Source organism: Telmatherina bonti, assembly GCF_933228915.1.
Source record: "Telmatherina bonti genome assembly, chromosome: 1".
NCBI classification, from domain to species: domain Eukaryota; kingdom Metazoa; phylum Chordata; class Actinopteri; order Atheriniformes; family Telmatherinidae; genus Telmatherina; species Telmatherina bonti.
In genome coordinates, this window is record NC_136619.1 from 13,673,465 (window position 1) to 13,696,115 (window position 22,651).

Below are 22,651 nucleotides of genomic sequence, written 5' to 3' on the forward strand. Positions count from 1 at the left end.
ATCCTCCCCCATAAAGAACAGAAAAGGAGATGATGTATGCACTTGCCTCTTTTCTGAGCTTTGAATTATCATTCATAGTTGACTGTCAGACAATGAACATCAGGTCCTTAAGGATCTGAATTCTACAGCAGGAGAGGATTTGTTCTTATTTATCATGAAGAGAGAGCATATGATTTCTTCCAGGTCATTTATAATCCCACTGCCCCAGATTACCTCTCTGTGGCAGCAGATTTGTTGCTTCCTTGCTGGGTTGAGGGTTGGACCCAGCGCATCTATGCATCTGGATCAGCTCCGTGATTGCTTGGAAATCACTTGATGTATCTGTGTGTGCACCATACCTAAATTTGGTATGGTACTCTTTATTTCTCAACTTTCGCTCAGTCATTATGATTGAAGAAAACAATCTGTTTCATAAAATGGTTAAAAACAGATAAATGTAGGTCACAGTTAAGTCGTACAATACAGCAACAATATTGCTTCACAACAAAAGTTAAAGTGATGAAGTAATGGGAGAAAATGGCTCCGTCCCAGTCAGTATTTCAAAGAAATTGGTGCTAATGGTAAGAAATCTATTTCCTTTAAAAACTTTAAAATGAAAACTGCATCTGTGTGGATACAATCTGATCGCTACTGTCTCCATTATACATCAGCTTTTCTGTTTTGTTTAAACGGAGGACAGGATTTTTTGGTTGGATGGGAGACATTTGTCACCGTAGAAAGAAAACACATGATATCATCTCTGCTTGATATTAGCAGCCCCAGTTTGGTGACAAGTTGGAATGAGAGGGAAGTAAATCCTAATGCCAATTGTAGCTTGATAGTGTTGCTATGCTTATAAAAATTTATGAGACCGTAACATGTGTTGTTGCCAAAGTGTGACTCTGATGCAAGCCCAACTTCATTCATTTGCAAGCAATTTATTTAACCAAAAATACTTTAGAGATGCAAAATGGGTGAATTTCATTCGAAAAGTTTTGAGACAGAATCCAATAATGAGATTAGTCACAATGGGAAGAGATGGACTGGCCCTTTTGCTAATCATAATTTGATTTATTAAAGAATTGGGCTGAGATTGCAAACAGGTGGGTTTCAGGCACATCTATTTAAGTTCATATATGATACATGAAACACTAAACCAACAAATGTTTCACTTTTGATGAAATTGTGGAATGCTGTGTTGTAACGACAGCTCAGACAGTGTGACTGTCTCACATTATTTAGCCAGCTGTAGGCGAAAGCTATGTCTTCATGGGGAATTAAGTTTTTGAGAGATGACAGATGCCCTTTATAATAGTCTTGTAGGATTAGGTAATATAGCCTCAACTGAATTAGGCTCTTAGTCTGTTCCCGCCAGAGAAAAATCCCTGTAAATGTTACAGATTCTTCACTTTATCTTCTTTGTCTTATCCTATCTTCTTCACTCTGCATTTGTTGGTGGGCTGATGCCATGATTGAGCTCAGAGCCACCTGGCAACCTTTCAGCCTCCAGTTGTTGGCAAACTTCCAGGCAAACAGAAGTTATGCTCATTCTTCATGTGACTTCACATGTAATGCTCCATCTCCCGCACCACTCTCCAGCTCCTCCTGATTTACGACCTTTGGAAATCTTTCACGTTGGAGGCGTGGCAAATCCTGATGTTTAGACTGCCTTTCATTGTCTGGCGCCTCCCTATCTTGTTTTATATTTCTTTTTGTACGTGTGCAGGGCATACTTGGACTTAGCTGTGTGAAATTTTGTTTGCTATCAGTTTTGGTTTTATGCTTTATAGGCTTACTTGTTGTGAGTCAACGTGTTTTCCTTTTTTAGTGCATTTACAGTTTATTGTCTTCATGAGTAGATGGATTAATTGATACTATCAGATATTTAAAGTCCAATTTTAACATGCATACACTTAAACATGTATTTTTTTTTAGCTGTTTGTTTGTTTCTGCATGGGTTTCACGAGTTTTTCAAGTACCCAGGAACCAGAGTAGTAATTGACCTTTCTGGTGTCCTGTCATCACTCTTACAGATGTTTGAACCATAATTATGGTATTAAGGGAAATGCTAATGCTTGCTGGTGTTAGCGGCTGGTGAAAACTGCCGGAATGGCTCTGCTGTGTATTTTCTACTCATTTTAATGCGTTCGTAGGATTCCCCACATTTACTGATAGTTAATTATGTTGCTTTGCACATGATGCATACTAAATCACCAGTTTACAGTGTGTGTAAAAAGGATAACAGCTTTGAACACACTATGATAACAAGAAATAAGTATGTAAAACCATGCAATGCATGCTTACTTAATTCAAGTATGCAGACATAACACATTGGTGTGTACCAGACAGAGCTGCATGCACAACCTCTGATGGCCTCTTTCTGACCCTGTTGTACTGTGTGTGATGTCACGATCCAGCTGTATCGTTCCATCATGTGTTTGTAAGTAAACTTGTAACTTCCTCCCGGCTGGCCCCCTTTGCTTTGGTGTCAACAAACAACTGCCATCACCATTTATGCAGTTTGCTTCTTTTGCTCTGTGAAAAACTTTGGTTGTACTTACGCATGTAAAGATCCATAAAAACACACTTGCTGAGTTATTTGCATAAACAAAGCAGTAAAAAATGTGATAAATGTTTCTAATGTTTGGCTTGATCAAAAAAAACCTAACAGATGACCTGAACTGATTATTTGAGAAACAGAATAGGATCCCTAAGATGACGTTGATAAACCTGACCTGATTTCCCAGCAAAGAAATTCATCTTATTTCCTTTGATTTTTTTTTTTTTCTGTGGAAGGTTGTAAATTTTAGATGTACCCTAACCCCTAACCTCACACTGACCTTAACCCTAACTCTGTTCCTAGTCTTAACCTCATAAAAAAACCCCAGTGATTTACAGCCAACCTCGTCTAAAGGTTGAGGAATGCCCACTGGTTTCAAAATACCTACTTTTACTGAGAAACACAACATCTGCGCGTCACGGAGCAGTTTATTGCCAAGTGATTCGGGTCATCTACATGCATAATTAGTTGCATTTATAGGTTAGCTTCATTCACAATGCGCTGTAGTTTCACACAAACCTAGTTGCTGAGTGACCAAACTCCTCTTCTTTTCTTTAAAGATACTCAACTTAATCAGTTTGATCACACACGCCCTTTATTTAATCAGTGCCTAATCCAGGAGTACTAACACTTTATGATCCATTGTCATCCTGGACTTTTCCTGATTTACCTTGATTGTCCAAATATGTGTGAGACAATAATGAATGTGACAAATTAACTCTGTGCCAAAGTAGCATCCATCAACTTAGCTAATGCATGTGATGTGACCTGGTGTAAAGTCCAAGTGATTACACATCAGCCATCAATGTGCTTTTTATCAAAACAGTATTATCACCTTCTACATGTTTTTTCTTTGCATTTTACAATCTACTTTTGACTGAGTCAAAACTAGATTGACTTAGTCACCTTCTCCTCATTTATTTACTAAGACAGTTTCTTAATTTATGTAATTAAAGTTTGATTGGCTTTTTTCTAGTGAGGAGCTATTTCTGCTGTAGAGTGAGGTCAAATCCGGACTTTAGTATCTGCAACAACTCTGGCTTTGTTACAGTGTGTAGCTGCTGTGCACTTGTCTTCTCCTCAAACACAAGCTTTGTAAAAAATTGGTCTCCACAAGAATCTTGGATTAGACTTGTGCAATCAAAGGATTAGTCTTTCAACCACTTTGGCTCTCGCTTGTAGAGTGATTGTGTGAGTGTGAAATACGAATACGCCTCATAAGTTTGTTGGGCTGAACTCTGAATGGTCAGTGTTGAGTAGCGTGCAGCTAGTAGCCATCTGATGCCCTGCTATGCTTTAAAGTCCCCTGAGTGTCAGCAGACCAAGAACGTTGAGCACATGGACGTGAGCAGGGAGATTATGTCTCCCTGAGACTAGCACAGATTCTCTACTCTCACGACTCTCTTATCAGGAAAGGGCACTTTAGCTGTTGTGTATAAGAAAAGAGATCAACAATTAGGCAATTCAGACAGAACACCGATGAGACCAGTGAGTTTTCTTCTACCCTTTTCTGTCTCCTAGCATGATGCCTTAATTTTACACAAATATCTATAAAACAGCATTTAAAGGGTAAAGTCTGTTTTCAAGTTTCACAAGGTAACAAATTCTGTGAATTCACCCCAAGACTGACTTACAAGCAGTACTTTTGTGTTTTTGTGCATACTTTGCAGGCTTGTGGAGACAGGGAGTGGCACCGTTCAGAGCTTGTCCTTGTCTGACAGTCACCTGGCAGAGCTGGATGGAGACACCCTGCGTTTATTCGGACTTGGAGCCCTGGAGGCATTGGAGAGGGGTTGGGGTGTTCAGACAGCTGGTGCCGTCACTGTTATAACCTTCCGCTACATCAGCTTTGACGCCATTGTACCTACACTGCCAAGAATAAGGGTCAAGTTCCCAAATCTGTCGGTGAGGCCTGATGTTGATATAATTCATCAAAAAGGAAAGTAATAGAAAAAACTGATTAGACATGTCATGCAAATAGTTGTGTTGATACAAGTTGCCAGCTTCCATTTAGTTAGATAGTCTTTCATTTTTGGCTTCTTTGTTTTGTGTAACCGTTCTCTTTTAGAGGTAATGCACTTTTTGGCACCATGTTAAACCATTTGGGCATTTTCCCAAAGTTATCAGACCTTTGCAGATAAATGAGGATGCTGTTTAAAAAAAGTGTATCTGTGGGCCTCTAAAATGATATTTTACATCATTATTGCATTGTCAGTGTTTCTTCATTATGAACATTTCCCTGAACCCTTTAACATTCACACTAACAAAAAGGCCAACGAAAAATGATTCTGTGTTTTTCCGTTTGCTTTGGACAAGAATAAACAGAATAAATGCTTTTTAGCAAATAGTCGAGAAAACATTATGTTAGTAATAATGTAACAACAGTGAAAAGGTTGAAATTCTAAACAGCAGTGTTGTAACAAATACTTTTGGGTTTTTTATACCCAAACCAGTTGTTAGCGATGGCTCAGACAGGCTTATTTACACTTTTTAAAAAATATATTCATCAAAGTCACTGCAAATTTACCTCTAACATGTGGTTAACCCTTAAAGGATTAACCTTGACTGTAAATCTTTGCACATGCCACAATCAGAGAGTGATTTACAGACATAAACAGTTATAGTTTGTTCTATGTGACCAACACCTTTTCTATTTCTCCACAGCATCTGATCTTCCTGGAAACCAACATTAGTCGTCTCCCACAGCTGGCGGCCCTGGCTCAGGTGAGGCGTCTGGACCAGCTGACCATCCACCCAGAGGGCAATCCAGTGGTCAGTCTGGCTCTGTGGCGCTCATTCATCATCTATCGCCTCTACCACTTCAACCTCCAGAGGATCAATGGCCAGGAGGTAAGAATTAGCTGCTCCCATTGGATCAGAGTTCAGAATGTCATTCCTTCTTTTAAGGTGTATATTGGCACAGGATTTGTTTGATGGGATGAGATGCCAGGCTGCTGATAGATTTTCTGGTGCTTGTTTAAATGAGGAGTTGCGAACACCTCTCCTGACCTGACTCCAAGAAAGTACTGAAGTTCTGGAGAGAAATTACAACAAAATGAAGCAGAAGTGCTACATTTTCTCATAAGCATTACTAATAAAAATGAACTGTGTTACTTTAGGATATTGCCTCAACATTAGAACTCTTTGCTGATCATTTATTATTTAGATTTGTACCAAAAACAGAAGATAAAACCACCTCACCTGTGCAAAGTAATACCTTAAACCAGACAGACAATGTCAGTTTGTAGAACCCCCTGAAGCCAAATCAAGACAATGCATTAGTTGGTTTCCAGTAACAAGCAGCAGTAAGCAGAAGACAGCTGTTTCTGTTTGGCCTTTAAGGATAAGGCACCATTAAATAACAGCACTGTTTACAATGCAAAACCATATGATGTAAGGTATACATCTGGACAAAAGTTAATGAAAGGAATTCCTTTTGGTTCATTTGTGGAGCAAAATAAAATCTGCACATGAATATGGAAACTGGTTGTTTACATTTGTGGATGAAACACAAGCTGAGCCAAATGATAACAAATGAAAAAAAAGAACTCCTTCATGGCTTGACCTGAAAACCTGTCTTTAAATTAACACATGGCTGCTGCCTGTTTTCATTCTGCATGTTTCCATGTTTTGTACCTACTTACATATGCTAAAAGTACATAATAACCTACACAAGACACAGTGTTGTGACTTGCTATGTCTTGCGTTGAGATGCACAATAAAAGAAGAGAACTCAGTTAAGCTGTTTGTGCTGCTTTGTGTGTCGACCACAGGTGACCATGAATGATGTGATTGCTGCAGAGCGAGTGTTTGGGACTCTGGGTCACATAGCAGCTACAGAAACTCCACGTTGCCGGCTCCTCCTCCTGCTGGAGGAGTCCAGGTGAGAACTCAATCATGGTTTAACCACATTTCAATGACAGGCGTGTGTTGTGTTTCAGAATGTGTGCAGTGTTTGTTTAGATGTATCAAGAATGTGTGAATTCTTCAATGTCCTTAATCTTCTGGTTATGTAGGCTTCTGTACATGTGTGTGCATGCCTCTGTGCAGCATTTTGGGTGAATACGTTTGTGTGTGTGTGGAGGTTAGAGCAGAACTGTGAGACAGAGCCTGGCACCGAGGAGCCAAGGGAATTAGACTATGTGTCTCCTTGGTAAGGGTGGGTACTTGGCACTTGGACACAAACATTCCTCTGACTCCCCAGCCAAAAAACGTTTGAGGACTGTCGCTCTGGGTCAACTAAGGAATAGTCCTGATGATTCTCTGCCTCTTAAGAACTTCTTATAGAAGGGCATTGAATCATGAAAAAACAGTGTTTGTGTTTCTTCTGGCATATTGGGACGTTGAATCATCTGACTGGTTCAGCTTTCACTGTGATGGTCTTAATTAAAGAAAATATTTGCTGAATTATTTCTTTAAGACAAGGACAATTATGTGTGGCTGTGAATTAGGTTTAATTTTGTCGGAGAGGAAAAAAAAGAACATGTTTAATGAAAAAAGTAAATCCGTAAAATCTGTTTTATGACTTTTCGCTGAGCACCGTAGCATTATGTTGAGTATGAAAGAGGTCATTGGGTCCTATTTTACCCACGCTGAATTATTTTCAAAGTGAACTTGACAACTGCCTGACTTAAACTCATCCTGTTACAGTAAGATAATCACAACCGCCTGAAGCCTACGATTATTTTCATATCATCACGGAAGACTACATTCAGACTCTTTTCTGCAACATCATTTACATCCAGGAGTTACAAATATATCCCAATCTCATTTCCCCCCCAAAGATCTGGGACACTGTATAGAATATCAATACAGATTTGAAGTCTTATTCCAGAAAGCCTCGGGACTGCAGACTATTTCACACACGGTAAAGGGGGGTCTGGTTTTAGTTAGTTTATTTGTCCAAGTGCTAAAAAATTCCTATAAAACGGAAAACTCAATGAGTGAACCTGAATAGAAAATGACAGAACGTTGCAGAGTTCATGTTTCATGTTTCCATTTTTGTCGTTGTGTGCTGTTGTATTGTTTGATTGCTGAGGTGTCGCGTTTCCTGCCGAGGTCAGTAAGTGGAGAAAGGCCGTAACATTCCCAGGGTCCATTCCCACTAAGATGCTGCTACTGCAAGGTGTCCTGTCTGTGGTTCTAAATGAAGCCCAATAACGCCATCATGATCTCGTATAATCATTTAAAATCTACAGTTTTAGGTCAAGAAGCTCAAGCTGAATTTGACAGTCTAGACTTTGTTCCCCTGATTCCTGGTGGGAAAGCTTAGTTTATTCGTCTTGCACATTATTTTACAAAAGATAATTACAGTATCAAATGAGATCAAATCAAATCTAACTTTATTTGTAAAGCACTTGTCATACAAAAAGTAGTACAAAGCTTTTTACATGAAAACAGTTTTGGCACAAAAAAAAAAAAGTCTTCACACACTCAAACATAAAATTTAAAGTTTTTAACATACGTGATTATGATATCACCTTCTCCAAAATGCAGTCATGCACAGACACACACAAACACACACACACACACACACAGCACATATGCACCCACCCAGCCACCACAACCACCCACACCCCCCATCATATTTTTGCATTCTAACTTCTAGCGTCTGTCTATGTAATTGTGTATTAATAAGAAAATACACATCTGGCTTGATGCTACTGTGAGGAAATGATATTTTGGGGATCTGTTCACACCAGAAGCCAGCCCACTCATGACCACAGAGTTTCCACTTGAAACTGCCAAGATTAGGACATGCGGGGGTCCACACCACAGTTATCGGGCTGCACTGCAGTGTCCCTACAGCTACTTAAGCAAGGATGATCACTGCAGCTACAGCCCTGCTGACTGAGCATGAAGGATCCCCAAGAGGAAAAACATTGCAGTTAAAAAGGTTAGACAATAAAAACAAATAAAAGTAACAGATATAAAATACAAATAAAGTTAATGACAAACATTGTATCTGGGTAAAACAACACAATACAAACAGAAACCCACATAAAAACCGTTTTTCCTACTAAACACTTTGGTTTGCAGATCTTAAATATATGTAATTGACTTTTTGATGGTGAGATTACATCAGGGGTGTCTAAAGTCCTGCAGTTTTTCCATGTATCCCTGTTCCAACACACCCGTCTTCCATTCTATGGATCCAACAGCCAATGAAGTTCAAGTGTGTTGGAGCAGGGTTACATGGAAAACTTGCAGGATTGTGGCCCTTGAGGACTGGAGCCGGACATCCATGGATTACATAAATAGCTTTGATAGCTTTTTTGGCTCAGTTCCAAAATGTCGACTTGTTTTTCATCAGGTTTTACATTTCTTTTTTTTTTTTTTTTGTCTTGTCCAGCATTTAAGCAGGAAAAATGGATTTTCTGGATCCTGTGTTCTGCTGGGCAAATTTACTTTGCCAAGGGAAGCATCATGGATATAATGCTCCCCTTGATATTCTGGATGTTTATTTTATTTTTCTATTTGTTTTGCATAATTGTTTGTATTACAAAGTTTATACTGTTGGAAAGAAGAAAGAATGAGAAGGAGAACGACCTACATGTATTTGCATGTACATGAGCACACATACACACACAGGGTTTATATTTCTGTTTGCAGCTTTTTGCTTTGTCTGACTTAGCCAGAAATAGCATTCCGTAAAATACAATCACATTTTTTTCACAATTCCATATTTTATACACACACAGACACACACACACACACACACACACCCTTTACAAGCTCTATCGTCCTGTGTGGAATGTTTGCCTCCAGCCACCTGCGAACGTCTCAGCATCCTGGCACTGACCCGGTGAACATGTTGCTGCAGAAATGAATCCCATGAGCATTCATACTGATAGGCTGCAACATCTGATGTTGTTGACACCACATTTAAAGACTTTGTACGAGTGTATCCCTACTGTTGCTGTGCAACAAGAATTAAACAAAAACCCTGTTAATGCTGAAAGAGTGTTTGTGAAGTATCTGCTGTTTGTTATTATGCACTTTAAGTAATTATTTATGTAACTTTTTCAACAGTAATAATGTGACAGTGTTCTTTTCTCTTATTGTGCTGGTTTCACTTAGTTGCTGCCCGTCTTTCTCCCTCAGCTGTCTGAGTTTATCTTCTCTCTGTCATACTCACTCTGCTCCCATCTCTGTCTACACCCTGAAGGAAGCGGCAGCTGCAGTTCCTGTTGGAGGGGCGCGGCCGGCGGGCAGGGCTGAGTCCCGAGGAGCTGCGGGATAATGGGAAGCTCCTAGGAGAAGGCCTGAGCAGAGCGCTGTTTAACTACCCAAGCAGGGACTGCAGTGCAGAGAGCCCTGAGGTTACTCTTATTTTTGTTTTACAAAGGTTTTACTAAACCAGTTGTGACAGAAACTTCATCAAGATTGAATTCAAATTTAAACATCCACATCTGTCTTCAGACCAGCCTTCAAGATCTTGTTGAGGTGCAGATTATGTGCAGATTACGTTGCAGCTGTAATGTAGGTCACACTGTATATTCAAAGAAGCAGAGATAAGTGTTAATGTTGGCTTAAATAAGCTCTAGTGACCATTGATGATTAACTTCATTAACACAGGGATCATTATGCCGAGTCAGAGGAATCATCACACCTTTTCTAGCAGTAAAAATTTCGATGTGTGACACTGGATCTCAGAGGTGTTATCAAACAGTCATTAGTCATTACAGATGTTTGGACAGATGAACCAACAACACTGCAACCAATCAACACTGCATGTTATTTAATTTTACATTGTTCTGTGGTTTCCAGTAAAATGAGTTTGCTCCGCACAGTGGAGTCAAACCATCATGCTCACAGACTCATTCATTCATTATCCTAACTGCGTAGTCAGATGAAGGGTTGCAGGGACGCTGGAGCCTATCCCAGCTGTCTTTGGGCGAAAGGCCGGGTACACCCGGGACACCTCGCCAGTCCATCACTGGCTCAAACACTCAATTAATTTAAAATCAATTTAAAAATGTCCAACATTCATATTCTTATTGTGTGAAGAAGCTTGAGTATCCACAAAGAACCTTACATATGTACAGGACAAACATGCAAATTCCACACATATACTGTAACAACAGTGTTTACCACCTCCAATAATCTCTGTACTCTGCAAATGGAAGAACTGGATCTTCCACACTGGTAGTAATCACATTCAGTATAAACCACACAATTGGGGGTTCTCAAACACAACTAAGATGATTACACTTGCTCTAATGCATTACTTAAATCTTCGCTTATTCTTTAATTCCACTGCAGTGCATAAATGGGATTGAACATGGCTCACTCAGCAGCTGGGAGGATAAATCTTAAAGCTACTAGGGCAATGACACTAATGCAGTTTCATCCTGCTTTAAATGGAAGGAACTTACTTCTATCCTCTGAGGTTGAATTGAAGGAACTGACAAGTTGGTGCAGATGGGACACTAGTCTGTGTTAGGCATGACATTCATCACTCTTACTACTCCTCTCCCTGTGCAGGTCACTGCTTTCACTTTGATTGCTTGCTTTTAACAGGGGGTTTTATCTGGTTTGAATTTTATGACCAAATATTTATTTAAACAGAATGTTTTATTTTCTGCAATTATTTATATGAATATTAGTGGCTCAAATTCACCATATTTGCATCCAAGTTAGGAATACTGACAGCAAATTTGCCAGAATAATCTTTTCAGCAAAAGCTAAGTAAAGTGAAAGATGAGGCCAAACATATGACGGAGAATGTCTTATCTGCTGAGCAAAGAAGCTTTGGGTGTCATCTACCATATGTAAATGAATATGAAAACACAGTACAGAGAAAACTGCTGCTGTCCACAGAAATCAGCAGTGTAATACATGATATTGTAGCTTAAGCAGGGGATTCTAGAGGATGATGTGAGGGTGTCTGTGTTGGAGCTAGTTTGGAAAAGCAGTCTATTTCCATAACTGTCACACTATTTTTCTCAGCTGCTGTTGAAACATCATGAACATCGTTCTCTCCTTTACAGGAGGGTGCTGTGGAGTCATCGGAGCGCGCTGCCATGATAGAGCAGTACCTCCAGGAGTTGGTCCAAAGGGCGTCAGACACTAATCTGAAGGGCGAGGCTTTACACAAACTCTGGCCGTCCATGTTTGCAGAGATGGTGAGAGACTGTGTGTTGGAGATGAGGGACCGAGCGGCCTTCCGCCAAGCCAGTTTAGCAAAGCTCTCTGAGACCAAGTGAAAAGGACCAAAGGTTCACTCATAGACCACATACACATGCACACATGCTGGATGTTGCTTCCCACTGCTTTTCCCATTTCAGTCTCCATCTATAACATGTCATCACCAAGTGATTTGATTGGTTATCAGATGGAGGCTCTTTCTTCAGATGGATGTAGACTATGTTAAAGATGTCTGAAGCATTGTCAATCCATCGACATCTTAAACCGAATGTAGGTTTTTTTTCTCTGAAAATAAACAGTTTGATTCTTCAGAGTCGAGAGCCGAATCGTAATTGGAAAAAAGTTCGAGGAACTTATCGACTTGTTGTGCATCGTCATGGCTACTGAGCATCCTCTGCACTTTAAAAGACTTCTTAATGACTCCTTGTAGTGTCACAATCATCAGCTGAAAATGACCAGTGTCTCTTTTCTGGAGACTTGAATGATTTTTCTGTCCGGTAATCAGTCTCATCCATTATCCTCTCACTGTGTCCTGCCTGACTTAAGAAAGAAAGAGGCACAAAAAGGACAATTTCTTTTTGTTTACCACTGATTTTCTGTATTGTACTTAGTATTAAAAGATTCTGCATTAACAAATGTCTTAGTTTGAGCGGTTGTTTTTATCTTAAATGTTACTACAGGAGAGAATTAGTTGTGTCTTTCAGGCCTCCAGTCAGGTTAGCTTCATCTCATGTTCAAGCATTCTCCTGTGAATGAACATGAATCAACCTCGACATTCACTTTGGAAGACAGCGTTATCAGCACTTCGTGGGCCGCTGCTCTCCTGTGTGTTGGTGTGTGAGTGTGAGTAAGGTCTAAAAATGATGAAGGGTCCTCTAAGTGGTGTGAATTCTGAAGACTGGAATGTCCCTGAAGGTGTAGAGGCTTCACCTGTTTCTCACGTGTTTCCTCATTAAACCCATCCTACAAAAACGCTTTAACCCTTTTTCTAATCAGGCAGGTTAGCAGAGAGCACAGAAGCAACCCAGAGGAGTGACTGCAGGGAGATGGCGTGCCAAATGCTCCACACACACTTGACAGGCACTGCTGTCCCATGTCATCCGCACCACTGGAGATCAGTGCCTTGCTCACAGGTGTTTGATGTCAAACTGTCACAATCACCGAGTGATTTGCTCGATGAACTTTTGTCTTTCCCGTCAGTAGATTTGTTTTTCTGACTGTTCGCGTTCGTTTCAAAACTCTAGCTGGTGAACTTATTTCGAGAAACCTGAATTCATTCCTCATCCTGAGTGATTTTTACCTTAAATCTACCATCAGTTTTATATTAAAAAAAAAAAGAACAATTCAGTGCATTTCCTGTGATTCCAACCCTGCATGAGGTTTTGGGACTGTTGTACGTTCAAGAATTGATGTTTTGCTTTAGCAGGAAACTACTTGGTGCAAGCTTCTGCTGCCAGTAAGCTTCAGCTGGTTTCTTTTCAACAACTTTGATAGCGCCACTGCTTTGTGCTGACACACTTTGACAGTTTATGGGACTACAGCTGCCAACACTGCAAGAGATGTTTAGTCCCAAAAGGACTGACAGAAGTCCGGGACTAGTGACGGCATGCAGACACAGAGACGGAGCACTGACAGCAGTCTTTACTCAGCTCCATGTGGCTGAGGCAGCAGCTGAATACATAAAGTCAGATTGTCTTGGCCATTCATAACTCATAATCAATCACTTGGTGAAAGTTAAGCAGTCTTTCATGTGGGCAAAAAGAAAGGTTACGTCATGTGTTCAGAAAAATAAAACCATTAGGGGAAAATCTCACAGCTAATTTGTAAGTTTGCATTTGGAAAGCAACATGATTATGTATTAAAGATTATGTTTTAGTCTGTTATTGAATGTAACTTTTGCTACATATGATAAAAATACAGCCGTGTCAATGAAGGTGATTTAATATCACAGGTATGTTTATGTTTGTCTAGAAAAATATGATTTTGTTTGCATTACTTTAAGCAGGTCATATTCAAAGATACTGCATGTCTCCTCTGTGTTTTTCTATGTAACTACAGTAGCCTAGAAAGGACAAACCAAACACTTACTCCAGACTGAAGCTTTTGCTTTTACTTTTTCATGGCTCAGCTTTGAAGAGCACTGTAAATTGGTATTATTCATTTGCAGTTTGCAAGGCATGCCTCTAGATGTCACTTCGTTAGACACAACAAACCTCTACAACACTTGGAAGACTCCAGGGAAACGCTTGTATGCAGAAGAAAAAGGCAGCGTCGCGTTAAAAGCAGCCGGGATTCTGTCCAAAACTTCTGTTGGCTTCTGAAAACAGCCATCAGCAAACACAACCAGTCACCACCCACAAACAGCAATAAACAAGAATCAGAAAGGCTGATTGAAACTCATTTAACAGGGACTGAAGCAAAACAGAAAGATTGTGAAATCTGGCAAATCATAATCGGATTAGTTTTTGGAATCCAGCAGCTGAAACACATCAAGCAACAATGGAAAACATGTCACTTTCAAAACTACAGCAGCTTGTCTCTAGTTCCCAAACTCCTTCCATTTTGTTGTCAAAGGAACATTAAATATCTGTTGGAGCCACTGGTTTTGGGTCAACATACCTCCCAGTTTCAGTAAATCCGTGTTTTCCAGAATTATTTTTACAAAGAGCCCACATGTTAACTCATTCAGCTATCGTTATCCGATCATTAACTAGCGTCACTGTGAGTCATAGTATACAGATGAGGTTAAAGTAAATGTACAAAGTATGACTGAAGACAACAAAGTGGATTAACTGGCACAGGTAATACAATCTAGATAGATAATCTGTTTTTGGTGAATGATGAAACAATAAACAAAAACACACGTTTAAATGCTGCAGTGTTGATGTGGACAAAAAGCCTCTGATAGATTGTGTGTATGGGAGAGAAATGCTGCCAGTTCATTCCACCTCACAGGACCGACTATTAGTTTCTTCTGGAATGAACTCGGTGTCCTGTTTATTGTGGCCTTGCTTAGCAAAAAAAAAATACAAATAAAAAACAAGACAGCCTCTAAAAATAATTTTTTGCTGGTAAAGTTAATCAATTTACAATAGTATAATTATTTTTTTCTGGTTTTTAATTTTTATTATTTTTTGCCATCCTGTTTCAGACAGCAGGAGCTGCTCTCTGCTCTCCAACATGCTCTTCTCAAGCATTCATCAGTGTGTAATCTTTAAGTTCAGCTCATTAAAAATACTTTAATTAAATGCTCGTTTCCCAGTAAGAGGTTTGGAAACACTGGAATTAAAGGCAAATTCCTGAATGGTATCAATTTCTCCATCCCACTGTGGAAGAGTATGATATTACCTTACCTACAGTGGACTAACACAGATGCTCCAGCTGATTCTGCTGCATTTTCATTTTATTAGAGTATAATGAAGCTTTTATCTGTATGTTTACTGACAAATTGTGTTCAATCAAAGTAAACAACAGTATTTCTCACGAGTATTGTTCACAGAAAGATATAAAAACACATCGGAGCCTTGAGAAAACGTCTTAACAGTTCAGAAGACACTCCTGAGGTTTTTTTTTTTAATTTTCCTTCTACTTGAGGCCTTAAATATTTTTTATGGACCGGTTTGGTGGATATTGTCAAGCTGTTATCACACACAAACGCACACACATCACACTCAACACGTCTTTTAACAGACTTAAACAGCAGCAAAAGTACTGCACCCGACTGCACAAATACAGCTTTATTTTCTATCTTTTTCTATTGTTGATGGTCTTGTTTTCTATTTATGTGACTTTCTATGCTTCTAAGCAACAATAAAGTAATATTAACTAATGATCTGAATGTTCAGGTTATCACATTCATCCACAGAGAAATCATCAACAGTTTATGAATTTATGATTAGCTGTCTTATTGAATTTCCCTTTGGGATTAAGAAAGTATTTTTCCTTTCATTCATTCATTTCATTGATGTCCAATACAGTGAAGAAACAGCAAAGTGTGTTCAGTGAGAGGCTTCTTCAGGTCCGCTGTTAGACAGAAATATACAGAAGATCATTCCTGCCAGCAGCCATCAGCTTCCGGAACAAAACCTCCTCTAATTATCTGCTACAATACCGACTTTCCCTCTTTAGAGTAATAAAGTATTTCTTCCTTTCATTTCAGTTTATTAGTACACAGTTAAGTCATTAAATGAACTAGAATCATGAATCAAATACGATTCTCATCTCAGAACATATACATTGATGCAAGCCTAAGTCTTGTAGTTTATTCAGATTTAGATTTTTTTTATTTACACCTGGTCATGGCTGTCTCAAAGATTTAAGAGGAAAAAAAAATAATTTGAATGACTTTTTATATTGATACTGGTTGGTTAACTGGATGATCTGTAGTCTGAAATCTCCCAGTTGCTGCTGTGACTGGCGGATGTCAAACAGTTCCACTGAGAGCACAAAGGATATTTTCTCCTCTGGGTTCCTGATGTTCAACGTGGGCATGTCGCTGAGGGAAAGAGAGGGAATGTCAGGAAGTCACTGCATGAACTCCAGAAAAACTCAACACGCGGCAAGTTGTCTTTTACGCGCAGACATTTATCCACGCGCCCTGCTACCCAACCTGCAGAGAACTACTAGACTCTCATCTTCGCATTTGCATGACAGCCCACGCGCGGAGTGAAAGCAGTGGGGTGCTGCAGGGGGCGCAGCGGAGGGTGTTTTCCGTCCTCCTCTCCGCGGTGTTTTTGCGCGTAAAAGCAGAACCGCGAGGCGAGGAATGACCATGCCGAGCAGGGAGCGCTGCGTCTGGATGAACTGATCTACATGGCTCAGCAACAAGTCTGCAGAGGGAGAAATTCTGCGTTTCTGCCTGGATTCATGTTTCCACTCCCTGCGCTTGGATCGGACACGCTGGTAAAAGCAGAGTGAAGCTGCAAATACTTCCCCCCACACACACACTTCAGCAGCCTGCAGGTAAGTAGACATGCTGATATGTGGACTTTTGCTGTCTGTCAGCGTTCTTTCACCTTTGTGGTGATGATAATAAATGTTTCCAAACATTTAAATATTAAGAGAGAGGAATTGTAGAGCTAATGGAACCAGCTTTCCTCAGAGTTTTGGACCATTATTGTTTGGCTCTGTTAACTTTGTGTAAAGTTGCAAAGCGGGGCAGAGTTATATGTTGGGAGGTGAAAGGTGAGAGGACTCCTCTCGCTGGACCACAGACCTGCTGTCGTTTAGGGAGGGGGTTTCAGCATGGGGGGTGGTTGCTCATTAAGGTCCAAAGAAGTCAGAGGTCAACTCACATGGTCAAGTGGGCAGAAGTATTTGACTTCTTTTTTCTGGGGTCAGTGTTTATGGGATTGTCAGGCAGAGTGATTTGGTGGACAATTTAAAAAAAAAAAAAATCTATGAACCTTTGTGGGTAGCTTTAATTTACTGCCTTTTCAGGTCATCAGGGGACAAAAATGTTCTCCAATGACTGCTGCAAAAACACTAAATGTGTTTTTTTTTTTAGCACATTTTGGTCTCAGATCTTTCAGTCCACCTCAGTCCCGTTTAAAACATATAAAGATATAATTATTAAAGTTATTTTAACCTTTAAAATGACAATTCAATGGCGGGATGTCACTTTTTTTAATTTTTTATTAAAAGAATAAAAAAAATATCCACTATTTTACATAGATCTTGGTGGATGGAGGTTTTTATTTAAAAATGAGTCATACATATATCTAAAATTAGCAAAATAACTGATTTTAATGCAGTCTTAGTTTATTTTTAAGTGTCACATTTATAAGTTACTCTTTCCTGTCATTAGTGAAATTAGTGATTAATATTTTTCTGGCATTTTTTGTTTGGATCTCATCATCAACTTTAGTTCTTATCACAAGTACCAAACATGTAATAATTCAAATTATTTTAACACTTTAAATGTTAGTTAATGGCATGGTGTAGCTGTCTTAATAAAAAGAAAAACATCTTAAAAATCTACTATTTTCCATATTCTTGATTACAATTTGAATAATTAATGATTTGGTCTGTTCTGATTAGGACTGAAGGTGAGTTAGCGTTTTGAGTAAAAAAAAAAAAAGTCAGAAAAAATGTTTTTATTGTATTTTTTTTTTTTTTGGGAGAAAAATATTTTATGCTTTAATCCTGGTAACATATAAGAAAAAATGAAAATGAAAGTGAAATTTGGAAGTTCATCAAACGAAAAAATAATCATATGGGGGAAATATGACGAACAAGGAGGGAAACATTTCCTGAAAGGATAAAAAGTCCATTACTGTCTTCAAAGGTTAATCAAATCAATGCTCATGACATGGAGAATGATGTAAATGTGATTTTGCAAATAGATAAATGACACTGATATAAACTTCTGTCTTTGCACCCAAAGTGTCCACCTGTGAAGAACAAGTGACCATGCAGGAAGCCTGTTGCTGGATTGTCAGGTAAATGAATACTCTCTGCTTTGATTCGTTTATTTCCCCCTAAATTCTCTTTGCATGCATCAACACTGAAAGACAAAAGAGTGTTTTTAGCATCCCCATTTCTGTTTGTTCGCAGAGTTTCTCTTCTGCTGCTGCTGTCTTGGTCACGCTTGCTGGACGGCCAGCACACAGCAGACCACAGGAAGGTAAAGCTGGAGTTGAGCAGCAACTAGAGAGAATAAAAACACCTTTCTGACACGACTTCCTTATTTATTCCAGCTGACCTCTTATATTTTGCGTGATTTTTCTTTAGTTTGTTTTGCCAGTTTAATTGCATTGTTGGCAAAAGCGAGCAGATTCTCATCTCCAAAGATTGTGTGAAGGGTCAGCTTAACCGAACACTGCTCCCAGTGGCGAGAAACCACGCCAAGGGGTGGGGGGGACAGTGAAAGCTTCTGATGATTCCAGCAAAACAGAAAAGGGCAGATGTCAGGTGTCGGCAAACTACCTCTTGAACCCTGCAGCCGCAGGATCCACATGAAAGAAAGCAGTGGAAGGTCCCGACAGGCAGATAACAATCCCGCGTGTGAAGGCGTCACCGCTGCAAGTCGGCTCCACGTGTTTCCACTCGGAGTCCAGCTGTGTGACCTGTTGCTGACCCGGAGATGACAGTGGCATTGAGTTACAAAAGCTGAAGCAGTAGATGAGGCTGAGGCGGAGGACGGAGGGGGGGGGGGGGGGTTGCTCTGAATAGCTGCCCAGGCTGACTGACAGCAGAGGAGCTTCATGCCAAACTCTCCCCGCTGCTTCTATGTTCTCCTGCCATCCACTGAAAGTCAACGGCAGCTGAGTTTTTACTATGTGCTTGTATGCCATGTGTTTGGAGACAAAGTGGTTCCTGCTGGCAGTTTCCTCAAACAGAGAGTGCAGTGATTGCAGCTCATGCAAAGGGGACGAGTCTGCAGTGAGAACTTCAGATATCCAACAGGGGGGACAAGCCACTAACAGACAGAGTAATCAGCCAAAATAAGGCTTTACTGTGGACGCACGTTTATTTTGGTGGGGGCTGTAAGGAGATGACGTCACCGCCGTTACAAGGCAGTGATTTGCAGAGATGAGACTCTTCTTGATGGAGGCTTTTTTATCAGTCGTGCATTTCACAGCTAGCTGCCCTATCAGTGGTGCCACCGACTGAGCCTGTTCTGTCTCCACGCAGGTTCCTCAGAGGGCTCAACAGGAGTTCCGGTCCGAGCGGGGAGAAGTTCAGGGCTCCTGGGGCACCTGGAGACCCTGGTCATCCTGCTCCCAGACTTGTGGAAAAGGAGTACAGGAACAGATCAGGCCCTGTTTGCCTGTGCACACTCCGTCCCCCTCCAGAGGAGCCGGTGTTCAGCCGCAACAGCCAAGCTACGTCATCTCAGCCCTGAAGCCTGCAGCTTCTCTGCATCACGATGGAGCCTTTAACCACAGCAGCAGCGGAGAGCAGAGGAGGCAGAAGCAGATCAGACCTGATCAGCGGAGGTACGGGAGATCAGGCTGCACAGAGATATGAGCCACAAACAGTCTGCTGACTGTGGTCAGGAGTAAAATTATGTCCTATTTTCTAATAAGAGGAGATTTCAGTGGAAAGAGGATGTCACAAGATGTCAGTACAATAACTGCCAGACACAACCACCATTACAACTGTAGGGTGACGGGGCGGGGGGGGGGGGGGGGGGGGGGGGGCACCGCAGTTTTACTTCTTTTCAGTTTATCATAGTTGAAAATAATTGCTCTAAGTGCAAACAGAGGCATGAAGAAGGATCTTTGTTTTTATTTTAGGGGAATCTGTAAACTTGGCCGTCTCATTGTGCTGAATAAACACCCATCTGCGACGTGCTGCAGTCAACACATTAAAACACACTTTTTTACTAGCTCACAATGAAAAAAACAGCAATAGCCGATAAAGTATGATTACACATCAGCATGTCTCTGGTACTGGTACACCTATACATCCCATCCCCATGAGCTAAGCACTATATGACGCCATAAACTAGGGGTGGGAAAATCAAATCGAAAAATCGGAAATCAGGATTTTTTTCTTCACAATTTTAAAATCGATTTTTTTTGTTAAAAAATTGATTTTTTTTTTTTTTCAAATAAATAAAATTAATCCACTATAAATTTTTTGTCATTTTCATTGGTTTTATTGATCTTTTTACTTTTCTTCTTGGGCGTTATAGCAGCAGAATGATGATCTGGCAACTGTGTTGTTTTTTCCTCACTGAAAACAAGAAAAATTACTAGCAAAAAGAAGTTTTATAAAAAACATTTTGTTTTTAATCTACAAAAATCATCAATATTGAAGAATTTTGAGAATCGCAATTTAAATCGAATCGGCACCCAAAACATTGGAATCGAATCGGGAAAAAAGCATATCGTCACAGCCCTACCATAAACATTTCCTATCTCTTAATTTCGACGCTGGAATGATCTGTCGTGATTTAATAACATCGTAGCTTTCTAAAGACAGATAGATGGAAATAACAGTGAAGTAACTATCAATGAAATGACAATGTCATCTGAGGATCATACAGTATTTTTCTTCCATTTAGCAGCAACTGCGCTACATACTGAGCAGCCTGATGTTGTAGTGACACTTTGGAGCCGACGCTGTGGGCAGTCTGACTGCCCTCCCAGGGGAAAGTCAGTCCTTTATGGTTGGAGTCAAAGGCTCGGCTTGTGCTTGGCAGCTTTGTGACCTGCTTCCTGTTGTGCTTTTTTTTTTCTTTTCTTTTTTTTCTACAAATAGAACTGACAGCTGAACGTTGGAGGAGTTGTTTGAGTTGGACTCTAAGACGCTAAATAACGACAGAAACTCCCAGAATTCAACTGGTGGCACGCTGGTGCTTCTCACTAGTTGTAGCTCAGATGAAAGACCGTAAACTTCCACATTTAACAACTATATTTATAAAATGTAAATGATTTCTGCTGTGGCTGCACGGTGGCACAGTGGTTAGCACTGTGGCCTCACAGCAAGAAGGTCACTGGTTTGATCCTTGGCTGGGGAGGGGTTTGGTCAGTGGCCTTTCTGTGTGGAGTCTGCATGTTCTCCCCGTGTATGCGTGGGTTCTCTCTGGGTTCTCCGGCTTCCTCCCACCATCCAAAGACATGCATGCTAGGTTAATTGGTTACTCTAAATTGCCCATAGGAGTGAGTGTGTTCGTCTCTGTGTGGCCCTGCAATGGACTGGCAAGCTGTCCAGGGTGTACCCTGCCTGTCACCCAAAGCCAGCTGGGATAGGCTCCAGCTTCCCCGCAACCCTGAATTGGATTAAGCGGTTCAGAAAATGAATGAATGAATGATTTCTGCTGTATCGGCAGGTGGATGTTCAGTGTTGTATTCTTGTTAGCTGTGTCTTTGTGTTTCCAGGAGGGGTGCTCAAATGATCCCAGGGAGGTACGGTTATGGAAGAGCACCTTTTGTTGCCTCCCTGCAGACAGATAGAGGCCAGGGCTCTGAGACACCTCGCCGCAACAGGCAGAGACGCTCAGCCGCGGCTACGTCCCACCACCCCACTGCTGGAGGCCACAATGCCCACAGGTCAGGCAGCCTTAACAACTTCAACAAACTCCATCGTTTCAGCAGACCCAACGTGCACCCAAGAGCTCATCAGCCCAGAAAAAACCAAGTCTGGGCCCCACTTTACCAGCCTACCTCAGCAAACCAGGCTGGGTTTCAGCAAGCGGGGCAGTCGGGCAGCCAGAACTCCGGCTTTCAGCAGCACCAGGAGAGACCTTACAACCCGCTGCCTTCTTCCTTCTGCTCAGGGGAGCATGCTCGCTACAGGATCTGCAACAGTAATGTATGCAAGTCTGTGATTTCTTCTTGGTTACATGCGCTTAGCAGTGTCAATTATTTTCTTTAAAGCCAGAAAATCAGTCTGATGCTTGTTTGCGAATCTGGACATATTTGTGAAAAATGGAAAAATGTGCTTGAATCTATTTGTGATGCGTTTACTCGCTGTAGCGCCGTCAGCACCCAGTGGTGGAACAAGAGACAAGCTATTTCCTCAACTGTTGAGTCATCAGAGGTTTTAACGACCCATTTAAGAGTGAAGAAATAATAGGCCTTTTTCTGCTAGTCAATTGTTGCTTAAAATGTGTGTTTTAAGCAGTGCTGGTCTCAATACACCCGTGTGCACTAGGGGTGGGAAAATCAAATCAAAAAATTGAAAATTGAGATTTTTTTGCCTCAATTTTAAAATAGATTTTTTGTTAAAAAAATCTTTTTTTTTTCAAACAAATAAAAATAATCCATTATAACATTTTTGTTATTTTTTATTGTTTTTGTTTATCTTTTTACTTGTGTTGTTTGGCATTATAGCAGCAGAAAGATGGTCTGGCTACTGGGTTGTTTTTTCCTCATTGAAATCAAGAAAAATGATGAGCAAAAAAGAAGTTTTACACATTTATGTTGTTTTTAATCTAGAAAAATCAGCAATGTCAAAGATTGTGAGAATCGCAATTTAAATCGAATTGGCACCCAGAAAATCGGAATCGAA

The 22,651-nt window shown here is 40.5% G+C and overlaps 2 protein-coding genes across 2 annotated transcripts in view; both read left to right on the forward strand.

Moving 5' to 3' along the window:
* The window catches only part of lrrc49 (leucine rich repeat containing 49), a gene marked incomplete at both ends in the record, with an annotated part of 32,398 nt that extends 20,650 nt beyond the window's left edge, over positions 1-11,748 (forward strand). Inside the window, 5 exons of the mRNA XM_079258180.1 lie at positions 4,210-4,444; positions 5,204-5,389; positions 6,313-6,422; positions 9,708-9,861; positions 11,533-11,748. Of these exons, the coding sequence (XP_079114306.1) occupies positions 4,210-4,444; positions 5,204-5,389; positions 6,313-6,422; positions 9,708-9,861; positions 11,533-11,748 (901 nt within the window). The remainder of the gene's footprint in view (positions 1-4,209; positions 4,445-5,203; positions 5,390-6,312; positions 6,423-9,707; positions 9,862-11,532) is intronic.
* Positions 11,749-18,100: 6,352 nt separating this feature from the next.
* The window catches only part of thsd4 (thrombospondin type 1 domain containing 4), a gene marked incomplete at both ends in the record, with an annotated part of 47,941 nt that continues 43,390 nt past the window's right edge, over positions 18,101-22,651 (forward strand). The window contains 4 exons of the mRNA XM_079258290.1: positions 18,101-18,129; positions 18,245-18,314; positions 19,325-19,629; positions 21,520-21,952. Of these exons, the coding sequence (XP_079114416.1) occupies positions 18,101-18,129; positions 18,245-18,314; positions 19,325-19,629; positions 21,520-21,952 (837 nt within the window). The remainder of the gene's footprint in view (positions 18,130-18,244; positions 18,315-19,324; positions 19,630-21,519; positions 21,953-22,651) is intronic.